The sequence below is a fragment of the Thermobia domestica genome, chromosome 9, assembly GCF_964235325.1.
Source record: "Thermobia domestica chromosome 9, izTheDome1.hap1.1, whole genome shotgun sequence".
NCBI classification, from domain to species: domain Eukaryota; kingdom Metazoa; phylum Arthropoda; class Insecta; order Zygentoma; family Lepismatidae; genus Thermobia; species Thermobia domestica.
Window position 1 is genome coordinate 166,659,854 of NC_137462.1, and position 17,425 is coordinate 166,677,278.

General features: G+C 35.1%; 1 protein-coding gene across 1 annotated transcript in view; it reads right to left on the reverse strand.

Annotated features, from left to right (window-relative positions):
• The window catches only part of LOC145695177 (D-serine dehydratase-like), a 63,720-nt gene that overhangs the window by 11,605 nt on the left and 34,690 nt on the right, over positions 1 to 17,425 (reverse strand). The window contains exon 6 of the mRNA XM_081772141.1: positions 6,807 to 6,912. Within this exon, the coding sequence (XP_081628267.1) occupies positions 6,807 to 6,912 (106 nt within the window). The remainder of the gene's footprint in view (positions 1 to 6,806; positions 6,913 to 17,425) is intronic.

Consider the following 17,425-nt stretch of genomic DNA (forward strand, 5'->3'; position numbering starts at 1 on the left):
GGTTGGGCTCATGCTCAAAAATACCACCGGCTATCTCTTTATCTTGGCGGCACTCGATATCGTAAAACACTAATAGCCATTTCTGTGGGGTACGCATTCGGCAGGGTTGTATATAACATAAATGGCCTGACGGCATCATATTATTACACCCTGTGCAGAATACCTCCCCACAGACATGTGGATTCCGCTCTTTTTTCACGACGTAGGCTTTACGACATTGAGGACACACCTTCAGAATAGCGTACAATGAAGCCTTATGGTTTTTGAGGCACTGAGGCCCATAAAAACATCTATTGCATTCCCGGCAGTATACTACACTTTCCGTAATTGTGCATGGTGGTCTGTTCTGGCATTTATTGCATAAAGCTTTACACTTCCCCACGTGCCTGTCTTTAGTCTGAAATTTTTTGTGACATTCTTCGCAATAGTAAACACATGAAAAGGCTGCTGTCAGACTAGTGATCACGTTATAATGGCTGTTAATATATAACAAGTTAATCTGTTTGCCATGACCGTGACCCTCGAAAAATATTTTTTCCCCCGATAACCCATCATACACGGTGATTTTATAATCCGCTAAATATGCCTGAAATTTTTTTAATTTCGGTATCCCCCGCCATTCTCTAGGCTAACACCAGCCTTTTCACTTAGTTCGGATACCTTTTGAAACATATTTTTTGGGCATTGATGGTAATATCTATCTCTTTCTTTTTTATCATTTTTATGTTCAATAAGCCCTATAGCCACCACCAGAGCTTGACCCAAACAATAGTATTCAGGGTTTTTAATGACTATAATTCCTCTGTTATGTTTTATGTATTCGTTTATGTCAGAAAAATTCTGTTTCACTCGTCCCATACCAATAGGTAATTCGACGTGGTGAAAATAGAGAATAAAGTGATCTTGATATAAGAATGAAGTATTGGATTGAATTACTTTTTCTAACGCACCCCACACATTTTCAGCAGTCATATTATTAGCAGTTCGAAACGACAAATAGAATGGTTTATCTGGGTGATTTTGGTTTATAAAAGTCAACCCTACACGATGATGAGGGAGCACACCTCTCATTACATACCGTACCAAATCATTAATACCGTTTTCTACCCATTCAAGGGGGTTTTCTCCCTCTGGGGGAGGAGTTAATTCAATTGTCAGTAAATTCCCATTATCTTTAAACTGTCTATAATATTGCTGAGATTCGGATATTATATTAAATCGCTCCATTTTTTGCTGTTTATCTAACTTTTAGAATATTGTAAAATCTTAATTGCTGTCTTCCAACTATAGAACACCAATTAGTGTTTTTTCTAATAGCCTATTATTCTTAACGTTCAACAATTATTCACTGTAACGCTATATTTTTTTTCAGAATTCTTCTCGAAAAAATCAGGTATTTGCAAGAAAAAAGTAATTGGGACTGTTCCAACTATAGAACACCAATTAATGTTTTTTCTAATAGCCTATTATTCTTAACGTTCAACAATTATTCACTGTAAAGCAATGCTTATATATATATTTTTTTTGCAAAATTCTTCTCGGAAAAATCAGGTATTTGCAAGAAAAAAGTAATTGGGACTGTTCCAACTATAGAAAACCAATTAATGTTTTTCCCAATAACGTATTTTCTAAACCTGTAAATAGAAAAAAACGGAATTTTACTTTGCAAAACAACCACCGAAAATTTTGACAAAGTTAAAAAAAATGCTTATTTTTTAAAAAAATCTATATTCGGCTTATTTTTGGCAGCTGTGACACCGGGTTTTCACGATCGTATTCAGCACAACGTATATTTCAAAAAATAATCTATCTTGGGCGAGGTTATGAGGAACACTTAAAATCTGCAGCGAAAATTTTGACAAAGTTCAAAAAATGCTTATTTTTAAAAAAATCTATATTCGGCTTATTTTTGCCGCTGTGACACCGGGTTTTCACGATCGTATTCAACACAACGTATTCTTCAAAAAATAATCTATCTTGGGTGCAGTTATGAGGAACACTTAAAATCCACCACCGAAAATTTTGACGAAGTTCAAAAAATGCTTATTCTTAAAAAATCTATATTCGGCTTATTTCTGGCCGCTGTGACGCGTGGTTTTCACGATCGTATTCAACACAACGTATTCTTCAAAAAATAATCTATCTTGGGTGAAGTTATGAGGAACACTTAAAATCCACCACCGAAAATTTTGAGTTCAAAAAATGCTTATTTAAAAAAAATCTATATTCGGCTTATTTTTGACCGCTGTGACGCGTGGTTTTCACGATCGTATTCAGCACAACGTATTCTTCAAAAAATAATCTATCTTGGGTGAGGTTATGAGGAACACTTAAAATCCACCACCGAAAATTTTGACAAAGTTCAAAAAATGCTTATTTAAAAAAAATCTATACTCGGCTTATTTTTGGCCGCTGTGACACCGGGTTTTCACGATCGTATTCAACACAACGTATTCTTCAAAAAATAATCTATCTTGGGTGCAGTTATGAGGAACACTTAAAATCCGCACCGAAAATTTTGAAGTTCAAAAAATGCTTATTTTAAAAAAAATCTATATTCGGCTTATTTTTGACCGCTGTGACACCGGGTTTTCACGATCGTATTCAACACAACATATTCTTCAAAAAATAATCTATCTTGGGTGCAGTTATGAGGAACACTTAAAATCCGCACCGAAAATTTTGGTTCAAAAAATGCTTATTTTAAAAAAAATCTATATTCGGCTTATTTTTGACCGCTGTGACACCGGGTTTTCACGATCGTATTCAACACAACGTATTCTTCAAAAAATAATCGGTTTTGGGTGAGGTTATGAGGAACACTTAAAATCCACCACCGAAAATTTTGAGTTAAAAAAATGCTTATTTTAAAAAAAATCTATATTCGGCTTATTTTTGACCGCTGTGACACCGGGTTTTCACGATCGTATTCAGCACAACATATTCTTCAAAAAATAATTGGTCCGGGGTGCAGTTATGAGGAACACTTAAAAACCCGCATCGAAAATTTTGACAAAGTTCAAAAAATACCATTAATTCACACAAAATTCACTTCACTGTTCTCACACACTGCACACGATGTTATCTTTTTGCAATCCGACGAATAACTGACTGAGAACTGCCTCGAACCTCACCCTTATATAGTGTTCTGCTTTCCTCTGATTGGCTAAAATAAAACTTTTTTTCATTGGAGCAAAATCTACAAGTCAAGTATCTCATTGGCTAAAATAAAACTATTTACTATTGGCTCCAAACAAAAACGACTAAGATATGTGCTAAATATTTTCTAAGTCCATTTTTGGATGTCCAAAAATCATAAAATGGCCCATATCTGGAAAACGGTCAAAAATATCGAAAAAATCCCCCCGTACCTCACCTCTTGTCGTTTTTAGACATGAAGAACCCATGGAACCATGTTTCAATCTTGTACGACAAGGGAGGGGGGCCACGGCGGGTCCAAAAAAATCATAACACATTGAAGTGGTGTTTCCCCGCTTTCATAGAGTCATTGCTAGAAATACTCCAGACAAATCGTGTAAGTCCATTTTCGGCTGTCCAAAAATCATAAAATGGCCCATATCTCGAAAGCGGTCAAAAATATCGAAAAAATAATCGAAAAAATCTCCCCTTTGTGAATCCTCTTGCCGATTTTACACATGAAGAACCCATGGAACCATGTTTCAAACTTGTACGACCAGGGTGGGCCAAGTTGTCAAAAAAAACTTCGGATCGTCATATCTCGAAAACGGTGAGAGATAGAAATAAAATTTTAACGGTATTCGATTTAGGATCATCAAATGTATCATCTGCCTACGTTTGGTAAACATCAGCCAACTTTCAACTTTTTTTTTGAAAATCGCAATTTTCGACACAGCTTAAAGAACAAGTTTTCAAGGGGTTCCACCACTTTCTGCTCTCATGTTGAATGAATGGGGTGGAAAATAAGCCATACTCTTTTATTAATTCTGCTATGTTTTGAATTTGGGTTGGAAAATATGCCATACTCTTTATTAGCTCTGCTATGTGATTGTAAAGTGTTCATAAAAGGGAACGAGTCTTTGCTGTTTAAAAGAGTGCTCATAAAAGGGAACGAGTCTCTGTGTAATATGTGCTGCGTTATGTGTTCGTAAAGTGCTTATAAAAGGGAACGAATCTTATGTGACATGTGCGTGGACGGGGATCCGCCGCCGACCGATCTGCGCAGACCGTGCGCGTGGTCCGCCAATCGGATCAAGGGGGCGGGGTCCGCTGCCAGCCAATCGGAAGGGGGTCCCTGCGCCAGCCAATCGGAGCGTACGGGGCGGGGTCCGCTGCCAGCCAATCGGAGGTCGTAAAAGAGCGTGACCAATCGCAGTTAAGGGGTGTGGCCTGCGCCGGCCTATCAGCGTCAAGGGGCGTGGCAGGGGGCGTGGCCTGCACCGACCAATCAGCGTGAAGGGGCGTGGCCAAGGGGGCGTGGCCAGCCAATCAGCGTCAAGGGGCGTGGCCAAGGGGGCGGGGTCACGTGACCTGCGCCAGCCAATCAGCGTCAAGGGTTTGCGCATGCGCAGTAGGAAAAAAACTGCGCCAAGTGACCCCACTCTACTGGCACCTTCTGGGTAGAAAAATTCCACAATTCTGCTCTTCTGCGAATTACGTCCGGCAAAAGACTCATTCCAAAAAATTAGCCTGTATGTACGAGGAATGAATAAAACTGTTTTCATCCACACCCATACCGTTATAATGTGGTCTAAGTTTTCTCACTTTCTTTTTATTAATTAGATGAATATGATTCGCTTTTCATTGAAAGACCGTTACATTGTTATGGGGAAAGGACCGCTGATACATTTCTTCCATTGCCTCTCTCATTAGTTGTAGGAGTGTCTCCTGACTTTGGAAAAAAGTCAATCCTAAATTTGTCACCATAGTTATGTTTAACTCCTAGGTGTTATCAAGACAAACTAAAATTCAACTCGTTGAGGAGTAAATTTGGGGTTACTTCTTCTAGTCCCCCAAACATAGCATTTGAACAGTTGGATGTAATGCGCGAAATTTAGTGTATAGAGATTTCTCTATACGCTGCAGCGAACAAACACAATCACTTTTATGAACAATATTATAACTTCCACTTTAAAAAAAGAAAGAGGATGAAATGGAAAAGACGGATCAAGGAGAAGGAAGGATATAAAAGAACTGTTGGATATAAAGGAACAACACTTTGTACATGGATGAGTAAAGTGTATAAAAGATAATATGTCTCTTGTGTGATATTGTTGCGAAGCTCTGAGGGAAGAACGCAGTCTATAAATATTTGAAAAAAATCTGAGGTGAATATTCATAGGCCAGAAAAACGGGAGTAGGGAATGGCGGAAACTACATAAATAAGAATTGCATAATTTATACAGGTTACGTAATATTGAGCTCCTCCGTGGCTAAGCGGTTAGCGTACGCGCCTTTGGCGTGGGAGACCCGGGTTCGATTCCCGGCGGGAGCTCATGTGGTTCGGATTCCACGTTAATCAGTAGGTCCACGTCTCATATAGCCTCGCTGCTGAACGGGACGTAAAACTCAAAATCAACTCAACTCAACTCAGGTTACGTAATATCGTTAAGGTCATTAAGTCTAGGCCGATCAGGTGAGTAGGTCATGTAGACAGAGTAGAACAAAGTAGAAACGCTTTCTAGAAAGTAGAAAGTAGAAATTTTAACTGGAAACCCAATAAAAAAAACACCATTAGGCAGACATAGGAACAGACAGGAGGAAAATATTAAAATGGACTTCACAGAAATTGGAATGCAAAGTAAGAACTAAATCCAGATGAGTAGAACTCAATGGAGATCTTTTGTAAATGTGGCATGAATCTCTCAGTTCTATAAACCATAGAGCTAGTTACGTTATACTATTTTGCCATATGCAAACTAGAATACTAATACATATGCTCTATACTATATTGAAAGTAGAGTCAAAGAACATAAGCCATATATGCTCTTACACATACATATTTAATACATAATATAATGCATGCTCTTATAATTATTTATTCATACCATTGTTATCTAAAACTAATATTTTGTCCCTTAGGAATTTTGATTTGTTGCTCCCTCCTCAAATTTGTTAGAGTAGACTTAATAGGGTTTATCACAACAAGCCTCATATAATTTAAGATGAAGAAGTTGCATTTATCATTTACATAGAGTTATTAATCAATGCTTAATACACGTGCCTATACACCCTCAGGTTGAAAGGAATACCTTTATATTGTCTATAAACCACTCTTAAATTTAATCAAGTTCGAGTTTGGAAGTTCTGTTTTCCTGTCTTTTCATTAACTTGTTGCAATAAATGTTTGAATGTACAAATTCGAAATATAAAGGTAATAGAAATGTGTATTAACTTCATGACCATATCTTGATCTCTGCAAATAAATTTTCTTCCTCAACATTCCAACTATATATGCTATCGCAATCTAATGTCTTTAGTATTTCTTAAATGCAACTCAACGTTGACAGAAATTTTGAAGTTGGTATTGGTTTAGATTTATTGCTTGTAATTACTTTCTTTGCATTATTTTGCACTAAAGTTTAAATAATCATTAGTTACTAACCTTTTTTGTTGATGATCTCTCGAGAAAAATAAAATTTAAAGGGAATAGGAGTATCAGAAGAAATATGTCAGTCACACCGCATGCGATTTTGTTTTATGAACATGACAATTTCTTCTTACTAACATTCATTTCAATACTAATTTGCATACATGCATCAGAAAGTGAAAATGCACGTTCACCCTTTCAGTATCTAATATTTCATATCTATGCTACAGTTACTCACGTGAAAAGGATATAAGAAGAGTATGGAACCAACAGGATATTTCTCATAATTCATTTTTCCTTCCAAAGGCTCAACTTTCCCGATTTCTTGTGTCATATCCACTAACCTGGAATTAATTATATAGTTTAGATTTAAAAGAAAATAAATCAAAACATTTTCCATAGTATATTGTCGAAAAGATGCTAACTTCAGTCATTAAAATATTGCACTCATTAATTATTTTAGTTTACCTTATTTTCTCATCTTAGAGATTCTTACAAAACTCATACAATTTACACTAATTTATACAATACATTAACACTAACATGAAATAAAACTTCTACTCCTTCATGAATAATTGCAATATATCTAAAATTGATGCCACAATGCTTCTTGAGTGAAAGTGAAAGGATCAAAGAATTATGATTATTTGAAGTTTCGAGAGTCGTAAAATTTTTGTACCATTTGTTTCTCTCATCGAGATCTGCAATAATTGTGAGAAATATTTAAGGTGCTACAATGCTTCACCCCAACCCAAATATAAATATAAACCATTACTATTTTTAAGCAAGAAGCAACTGATGGAGAAATGCTTGATAACTGTGCTACTGAATCAAATTTGAAACAAAATTACTTAATTTTAAAATTAAATTGGAATTTTAAATTTTTCTTCAAATAGGTATATTAAAGATACTCATGAGTTTTGGAGATAATTCTTAAAGAAACATTAGCACCAACAATTCTTATGAGTAAACTCGTACTACACATTTCATTCCTTCACTTCTTCCTTTTATTTTTCACTTCACGATTTTTTTTAAATGTTGTTTATCCGAGGACTGCTGGCAAAACTGCAATATGACCAAAAAACAAACAAACAAACAAACAAAAACACATGAAATACTGGAAATGACTTAAAATTGATATACACACTTTTGCATACACTGAAACCAATTTTGAAAGTATTTTTTTCAACTCTGGGGTTGCTATCTCAGAAACTGCAATTCGGAATGTGTCAACTACTGCTTTAAGGCGCACAAATTCTTAACTACACATCTTATTTCTTATGTATGGGAATAAAAATAAGACATTACGTGATAAATTAGGCGAGTACGGACAATGAGTCATTAAATAGACTTTTTACTGTACCAAACATCAGCAGCTTGATGTACTGCTTGAGGACTGGCGTTATGATGTTGAAGAATGATGCGATGATTTTGGTTTGTTTTGCGCAATTCATTGATGACTTCTGGCAAACAAATTCTTGTTTACCATTCAGCATTTACAGTCCTTCGATCTCCTAAATCTATGATTTCCACATTTCTGGTGGAACCGAAGAAACAAGCAATCATTTGCTTAAACAGGGACCTCACGAGATACCAATGAGGACCAAAGAGACAATCAGCTCGTTAGATAGCCTCATCATATTAACTATCAAAAACCTAAACTTTAATCCCAAACAGCAATTCGAGAAAATCGATTTTCACGACTTGGCCAAAGTGAACCTTTCTACTGAACAAAATCATTTCATTTCATTTTGTGCAGACAAAACTCTCCATTAAATGATAAATAGCTTACATTATTATGAATAAATTTGAATAAATTAAGGTACATAATTTTCAGAATAATGAAAATCATAACCAAGAGATGGAAATAAAAATTTAATCAAAACGTAACAATGAACATAAAGCACATTGTATGAAAGACGTCGCATTGCATTCATCTTCCTTGAGATTCTCGTAGCCAAAGTCAAATGCAGCTTGTATTGGTATCTGAAAAGGAGTGTATCCATCTGTTCGACAACAATCCTTGACAAATGGTATTGCCAAAGTTCAAAGTCGTGCGGGGAGAAAACTAGTTTAGCATAATTGACATGATTGTGCTCACTTTGTCACGTTGATAGACCTCAATGTCAGAATGGTGTATTTTGACATAATGAGTTAAACGCCTCACAGAACCCTTCATCGGCCGGAAACCAAAAATTTCAAATGGCTGAAAATACTTGGTTCATTTCTTTTGTTCCCAACCGTCATCATTTTAATTCTGGTATCCATTCTTCAATTTGTTCCTTGAAAATAAAAGGTTCAAGCCATCAGCAGAAGCAATGGATCCAAACATGTATTCTATGACTAGCTGACATCCTTTAGTATCCACAATACCGTTTCATGTGTAACAGACCGATTAACGGTTGTTTACATTGTATTTGAATTGGCTCCCGGATTGTAATGTTTACCCGTATTGAAATGTTTACCGGTTGCTTATGCAGCGTTAAAGTTGGTTCGTGTATTTTAATACTGCACCCGAGTGCCTCCAAAGATTCGTTTGATGTTAATTTGTTTCGTTGCCAATGAAATAAATGGCACAAAAGGGTTATTAGTTTTATATGCGATATGCAAAACACATATGAGATACGCAAACACACCAATAGTTTATCACAAAATTTCGAATTGTTTCTTTTTACAATGTTTTTCGCGTTACTGTAATAATTCAACTCAGGTTATAGTTTAATATAGTAAAAAATTTAATTTACACTTTTATTCTACTTCAATTTACCTTACCTTATTGAAATAACAATCCAAAACAAGTCTTTGGCTAAAGAAAATTTGACTGCTCGTGTTATTTTGTTGTTTTCCGTCATTCTTCTGTTAAGAACGTAGCGATTATTTCTGGTTATTTCCGCAAGAGGGCATTCGAATCACCTTTTGACGAAAAAGAAATGCTAAAAAGTATAAAATGGCGGTTTGTTAGCAGTCGTGATTGAATCGTAGCCATGGTGAGGAGAAATAATCACCAGACAGAAGTAAACAGGTATTTCTAAATTATCAAATGTGATCCCCAGTAAGTTAGAAATTGGAAATATATATAAATATTCGTGATCTTTAAGGTTAGATTCTTGTATCGATATGTATTTATGGTAAAACTGTGTTAATTACAGTCGAACATATAATATTTAAAAACGCGTTTATTAAGGTCTGGTGACGCGAGGATGATGACGCAGTGAAACGCCGTTTTACAATGTAAAAAGAACGATGGCTAGGTCGGCTCCTTAAAATATAGAAATTTTGTAACCAAAAGTATAATCTCTCGGAACTAAACCTAGTATAAATTACTAATTGGTGTTAACCTGAATTATTTGGAAAAAAGGGAACACTGAGGAGTCTGACCGAAGTGAAAATTCCATAAAACAAGTTTTGGCTAAAGCCATCGAGTGTTACTTCCGCCATTACGAGTGATAGCGTAATGTGCAGGAAGTAGGTTTGTTGGAGTTCATCTCAGCGGATAACGGGACCAAGTCCCATATTTAATAGGGCATGGAACTGATACCCGAGGAGATTGATTGCAACATGTAGATAAATAGGTTTGCTAACCTATTCTGTTCTGTGAAGTCAAGGATCCAAGTGACGAGGACCAAAGGGACCATTTTGTAGGAACCTCAACCAATTGGGTAACATTCATCCATTTTATTTTTTTTATTTTCTTCTTGTTCCGATCATAAACAGAACCACTAATTTACCAAATGGAGTGTTGCAAAATAAAAATGTATAGTTAAAACGAAAGACGTTACGCGTTTAGACAGCTCATCTCGTTACCACTCAATAGAATGATATCATAAGAATATGTGATCAACATCGAAAATTGTTGGTGAACTTTACTTTAAGCGCACCGCTTGATATTAATATTTTCCATGTGAGAATTGATACGGTTTTCCTTTATTGTTAGATTAAGTAATATCTCCGCTCTGAAATGTCATTTTAACGTGTACCTTATTAAATAATGTGTTTAGGTTGCTTAGGTTAGGTAAGATTTAAATTTAACGTGTCCTATAATATACATCTATCTTGATTGTTAGGTTAGGAAATCAGATTGTGTGCTTGCTGTTAAATAATGTACTTTTGTGTGGTCTTGTGATATATTTCGGGAAAAATATATCTCAATTGCTTGTTTAGGTTAGGTAAATTGAACTTGTGTGCTTACGGTTAAATAATGTGCTATTATTTTGTCTTGTGATATATTTTGGGAAATACATATTTTGATTGCTTGCTTAGGTTACGTAAAATGAACTTGTGTGCTTACCGTAAAATAATGTCCTGTTATTCTGTTTCGCGATATATTTTTTTTACATGTATTTCCAATTGCGTAGGTTAGGGCTTTATGTAGGTTAAGAAATTATATTTTGAAAATGATTTCGTCCATATGACTCGGGTCTTAAATGTGAAAAGGGTTTTGGTAATTTAGGATAGTAAATATACCGGTTTTTCATTGTTGTTGTCTCATGATATGCGAGTGCATACTTGATCTATGCAGATTTCAGATATATTTAAAATCTTGTTCGAATTTGCTTCCGTGCAAGACTCTGTCTTGGGCATATATTTAGTTTAAAGGCGCCATTCACGCGTCATGGAATTTCTTACATATTTGCCTCATCGGAAGTCAACGTAGTTAACTGATGTTCAACTTTACTGATAAACATATACGTACTTACATTTATGCAATTTGTCGATCTTAAACACAATTTGAAATTTATTATGTGTCCATTGCTCTTGAAAATTAATGACATTATATTGTGAAGTTAAAAGTGATAATAATGTTGATAATGACGTTCTAATCTCTCATAAAATATGTAAACCCTGGCGTAGAGAAGTAGAAGTAGAGCATTTTTTTTCATTTGTAAATATATCATCTCATTAATAGTAGATTTTTTTTGTAGATGTATTATGTACGATTGATACATGCTACTTGCTTGTTCTAGAGTACAATGAGAATGTAGTAGCAGTCATGTAGGCTTATGTTGTCGCCTAACTCAAATGATATGTACAGGGTTATGAATCGTGAACGTCTATTTAGTAATAATTTTAGTAATGATAATGTCATTTTGTTAAATGAATAATTAGAGCATACGGACTGTTATTCTTAAGTGATCACGAACTGAGTATGTATTGTAAAGATATTGAAATGTGAAAATTGATACAATTTTGAAATTAAGTCAATGTAGTAACATAATATCGTAATTGTTTAAACGTACTGCGATGTAGGCAAATATCTAACAGACTTTATTCTGTTGCTCTGGATAATTACAATGTAACTGTTGACTGATTGGCACAAATAAACAATCACGACCGAATCTCAATTTTATAATTTTGAATACTGCTCATAGAGTTAAGCATATGTAAGTTTGATATTTTTTTTCTTTCATTTAACTTAAGTTAACGACGTTGAGTCTTCTTTCATTTCGATTGGCCACTTAACAAGAATTTGGAATCTTTTGATAAAATTTGTTGCGCATGCTTGAACTGATTTTTTTTTAAGCTAACATAACCTAAACATTAAGTTAAAACATAACCAAAGAAAATGGTTTGCTATAAATTGTTTTATTCTTGAGATTTTCTCATCCCTGGAAAAGACTGTCATAAATCGGCGACCCTTTGCTATAATATGTGAAGCTAGGCTGTTATAAATTGACGATCCAATGCAGGATTTGCCTGATATGTATTCATTTCTTTTATGATCGTAAAATTTGGTGTGTTATAAATTGGCGACTTCAGCTTTAGGATATTTGCTTACTTGATAAAGTATTCTGTTTTGTGTGCTAACCGAGATGAAAGTTAAATAATGAGTGGATATAACGATGATGAGTTGCTAAACGCGTGACCCAATTAATATGATGTAAATAGATGATGTTAAGTGATTCTGTTAGTGACGATCAGGAACTTCGAGCTTGTGTTTATTGTCAAGAAAGTTTATATCAAAATAATGTGAAAACGATGGCATGTGCGAATTGTAGCAAAGAAGTTCACTTTGACTGTTTGAAAATATCGCAGCCCGGAGTCGAACGAAGTATTGAAGTAGACTCATGTTGGGTTTGTGTTCCATGCCAACAACGCATAGTTAGTACTATGGATGAGCTATTCGGTGAAATAATCTCCGATGTGAAAGCGCTTAAACATGAAGTATCATCTGAGGCGAAAGCGGTGAAAATTGAATTATCGTCTAACATGTCAGTCTTCCGAAAGGAAATGTCATCATTAATGTCATCAATATTGACGTCTGGGAATGAAGTAAATGAACTCGCTACTGATAAATTAGAAATAAGAACTACGGGGTCAAGTGCAAATAATAATGTTGAAGGCACAGATATTCAATTAGTAAATAATAATTTTTGTGATGTCTTAGAAATGAATAATAATTTGCGAAATGATACGGCTGCGTTAGGAGCGCCTGAGCTTCAGTCTCGTAGAAATGTTGTTAATGATAATGTAAATGATGAGACTGATGATTGTTATAATGATGTAGATGTAGATTTAGTTTGTAGTAGTAGATATAATATGTCTCATAAATATTTGTTGAATGTACCCCAAATAATGTGCGATGAAGTAAATAATAGCTCTTTTAAGTATGTCGGTTATAGAATGGATCCATGTGATAGAGTAGCGAATCTGAGTAGATCGTATATTGTAAAACTTTACGTACTAGGTGGTGATGACGTTGATAATTCCTTCTGTAGTGATGACACAAGAATGAATAGATTCCAAAAACGTAGAAAAGAGACAGGGAAACCTAATCTAATACTAGTCATAGATGCTAATGAAAACAGATCAAAAGTATTTCTATGGTTGATAGGGAACTGCTCTAGCCAGGGTCTGAGACATACGTTAATCTGAAAACACTGTTGCAAGTGGCTAGAAGCACTCCGTAGGATAAGACAGGCAAAGATATCACCGCCTGTATTAGCTCCTCCTACAACTGATTTTGTAACCCTGCTTTTTGTTTTCTCTTCCTTTTGTTGTGTTTCTAGTAGTTTAATTTGTGTTCATGATGTTTTGTGAATAATGTAGGAGGTAAAAGATTATATAGATATTCAATAACAAAATGGGAATTTAGAATCTTGATCTATAAACTTCTCTTTTAGTGGCTTTATTGAACCTAAGAACTGAAATTGTGTAAAAGAACGGCAAGTTGAGTCAAATTCGTTTAGTCAGTGGGAATGATAATAACAGGATTAAAAAAAATGGTTAAATTCGCGGAAAAGGGATTATTCGGACTAACTTTGAACATTCAGGATTTGTTTACGTATCAGTATAGTATGCAGTATCAGAAATGTATAATCTAACAGTATAACCTACCTGTCAATTAATTCCTTTTGGGTCAAGTGATTCCTCTGTCTTTTTTCAAACGTACTAATAAGGACTACGGTCACATCTTCTTTATATCGCCGTATTCTTTTGTTGCAGCGAAGCTGGTTAGTAACAATAATGATAATAACAATAAAGTTTCCCATTTTGTTAGCTATTTTGGTCTTAATGCGGGAAAACAGATTGAGCAGTTGGTATTAAAGGAAAGCGATAATTGCTCGACTGAACTTCTCTCCTCGAAATAATATTTTGAAATTAAAATGCATTCGTTCCGAGACGAAATGATTTTGTACTGCCTTGTTTAAAATTTATCGACGTACTTTGTTCTGAAGGAAGTACCGCGAATCGAAATATAAATAAAATGTATCCTGAACACAAGAGCTGAACTGAATCTCTTCATTTATAATATTTGGATTTTTTTTTAATTCTTTTCGTGCGGCTAAGCTCGACTTGTTTCCAGTATACATTTGAAGTATACCGGTAATTACAGCTAAAATTGAAGGCTGAACTATTAATAAGTTCACTTCTCTTTACGATTTGTGATGTGCTCTAGTTCTAAGTTGGACGAACACGTTATTCATTTGGAACAACTTTTTGAAATTCTAACCTTTGGAAATTTTGCGCTAAATTTTAGGAAATGTCAGTTCGTCAAGTCTGAAATTTTATTTTTGGGACACATTGTGAATGGGAAGGAATTAAAGCCGAATCCCAAACAAAACGAAGCGATAAAGTACTTTCCGATACCGAAAACTAAGAAGAAACTTCGGTCCTTCTTAGGCATTCTTTCCTGGCGAAGAAAATTCATTCCTCAGTTCGCCGCTCTAACAGCGCCATTTTTCGATTTGTTAAAGAAAGACAAGAAATATTGTCTAACTGAGGAATTGCTGAATAGATTTCAACAATTGAGAGAATTGTTGAGTGAGCCTCCAGCGCTCAGTCAACCTAATTTCGACCAACCGTTTCACTTATTTTCAGATGCGTCGCTAGAAAATTTGGCTGGCTATCTGGCTCAGTATGATGATACTGGAGAACTTCTTGTTATCGGTTATGCAAGTAGAAAATTAAAGTTATATGAAGTTTCCTATTCGATCTTCCAACTGGAGTTGCTGGCAGTATTGTTTCTGTGCGAACATTTTTCGTATTATATTTTAGGTAGAAAAGTTACGGTCCATTGTGACAACAGCGCAGTAACATACGCTTTTACGTTACAGAACTTAGATCCCCGAACCACAAAAATTTTGTTAAAGTTACAGAGGTTCGATCTTCGGTTCGAGCACATAAAGGGGGTGGACAATAAAATAGCTGACATATTGAGTCGCAATACTCCGGAACTCCCTGCCGAACCTGAAGAATACCATGTTAATTTTGTTAATTTTGTTTGTTATGATGAGAGTACGTGGTTCACTGTGGATGAGTTAATGCAAATGCAAGAGGGTGATAAGTACTGTAACGAATTGAAAGCGAAAATGTCAGACAGTGTCGACTCTCGAATTCGTCTAGTAAATAATTTGGTATATATTCAAAATTTAAAAACGAAACGTTGGCTGCTAGTGATCCCAGAGTTATTGATTGAGAGAACGATTAGGAAGGTTCATGAAACGGGGCATTTTGGTGTTAGTAAATGTTTGAAATTAGTTCAAGAATTGTTTTTCTGGAAAGGACAAAAACGTACGTTCCAAAATTTCATTAATAATTGTGAATTGTGTGCCCGAACGAAGTTCTCCAATAGAATCATTGTTCGTGAGGATCTGCATATTGAGGCAGATAAGCCACATATCAAATTGTGCATAGATCTCGTGGGGAAATTGCCATGTAGCTATGGATTCTACTACATCCTCTCAATTGTTGATGTCTATTCACGGTTTCTGTGTTACTTACCGTTAAGGACTGCCACAACTGCTGAGATTGTTCGAACGTTAGAAAAGGAATATTTTTACCTCTTCAATTATCCAAATTTTATTATATCCGACCAGGGCCCACAGTTACTCTCGAACACGTGGAAGACTTACTGTAATGATCACCAAATTCAACACATTTTGGTCTCGCCATACAACCCTTCTGGGAATGGCATAGTGGAACATTCGCATCGAGAACTCAATCGAATCATTCGATTATTGTGCAGCCATAACCACATTAAGTGGAAAACAGTGCTAAAGGTGGCACAAGACATACTAAACTATTCTTACAATAGTACCATTGGATGTACGCCTGCGGAGGTGTTCATTTCTTTTTCGGCTGCTGATAGATTTCGAGAAAAATTTTCATGGCCTTCTGAATTGAAAACAATAGAAAATTCTAAACGGCATATTCAGGTGGAACCCCGTTTGTTATCAAAACGAAAACGAAAGTCGCAAAATAATGTGATTGAAATTAAGGAAATGGATTTGGTTATGGTTAAAACCCATTTTCAATCGGATGCGTTTAAGAAAATCACACATAAGTATATGCCTGTATTCACAGGGCCTTTTGTTGCGACTCGAGTGCATCACAACTCTGTTTCTTTAAAAGATTTGGAGGGGAGAGAAGTGCCGACTCAAAATTTATCAAATGTAAAATTATTCAATTGCTCTCCAGAAAAGAGAGAAGAATTGTTAAAAAACTTTAAATAGTCATAAAAAATATATATTTGTTAATCTTTTAAGTAATAAAATTTTTTTTTTCTTAAAGCCGCCGGGAAAAATGTAACAGACCGATTAACGGTTGTTTACATTGTATTTGAATTGGCTCCCGGATTGTAATGTTTACCCGTATTGAAATGTTTACCGGTTGCTTATGCAGCGTTAAAGTTGGTTCGTGTATTTTAATACTGCACCCGAGTGCCTCCAAAGATTCGTTTGATGTTAATTTGTTTCGTTGCCAATGAAATAAATGGCACAAAAGGGTTATTAGTTTTATATGCGATATGCAAAACACATATGAGATACGCAAACACACCAATAGTTTATCACAAAATTTCGAATTGTTTCTTTTTACAATGTTTTTCGCGTTACTGTAATAATTCAACTCAGGTTATAGTTTAATATAGTAAAAAATTTAATTTACACTTTTATTCTACTTCAATTTACCTTACCTTATTGAAATAACAATCCAAAACAAGTCTTTGGCTAAAGAAAATTTGACTGCTCGTGTTATTTTGTTGTTTTCCGTCATTCTTCTGTTAAGAACGTAGCGATTATTTCTGGTTATTTCCGCAAGAGGGCATTCGAATCACCTTTTGACGAAAAAGAAATGCTAAAAAGTATAAAATGGCGGTTTGTTAGCAGTCGTGATTGAATCGTAGCCATGGTGAGGAGAAATAATCACCAGACAGAAGTAAACAGGTATTTCTAAATTATCAAATGTGATCCCCAGTAAGTTAGAAATTGGAAATATATATAAATATTCGTGATCTTTAAGGTTAGATTCTTGTATCGATATGTATTTATGGTAAAACTGTGTTAATTACAGTCGAACATATAATATTTAAAAACGCGTTTATTAAGGTCTGGTGACGCGAGGATGATGACGCAGTGA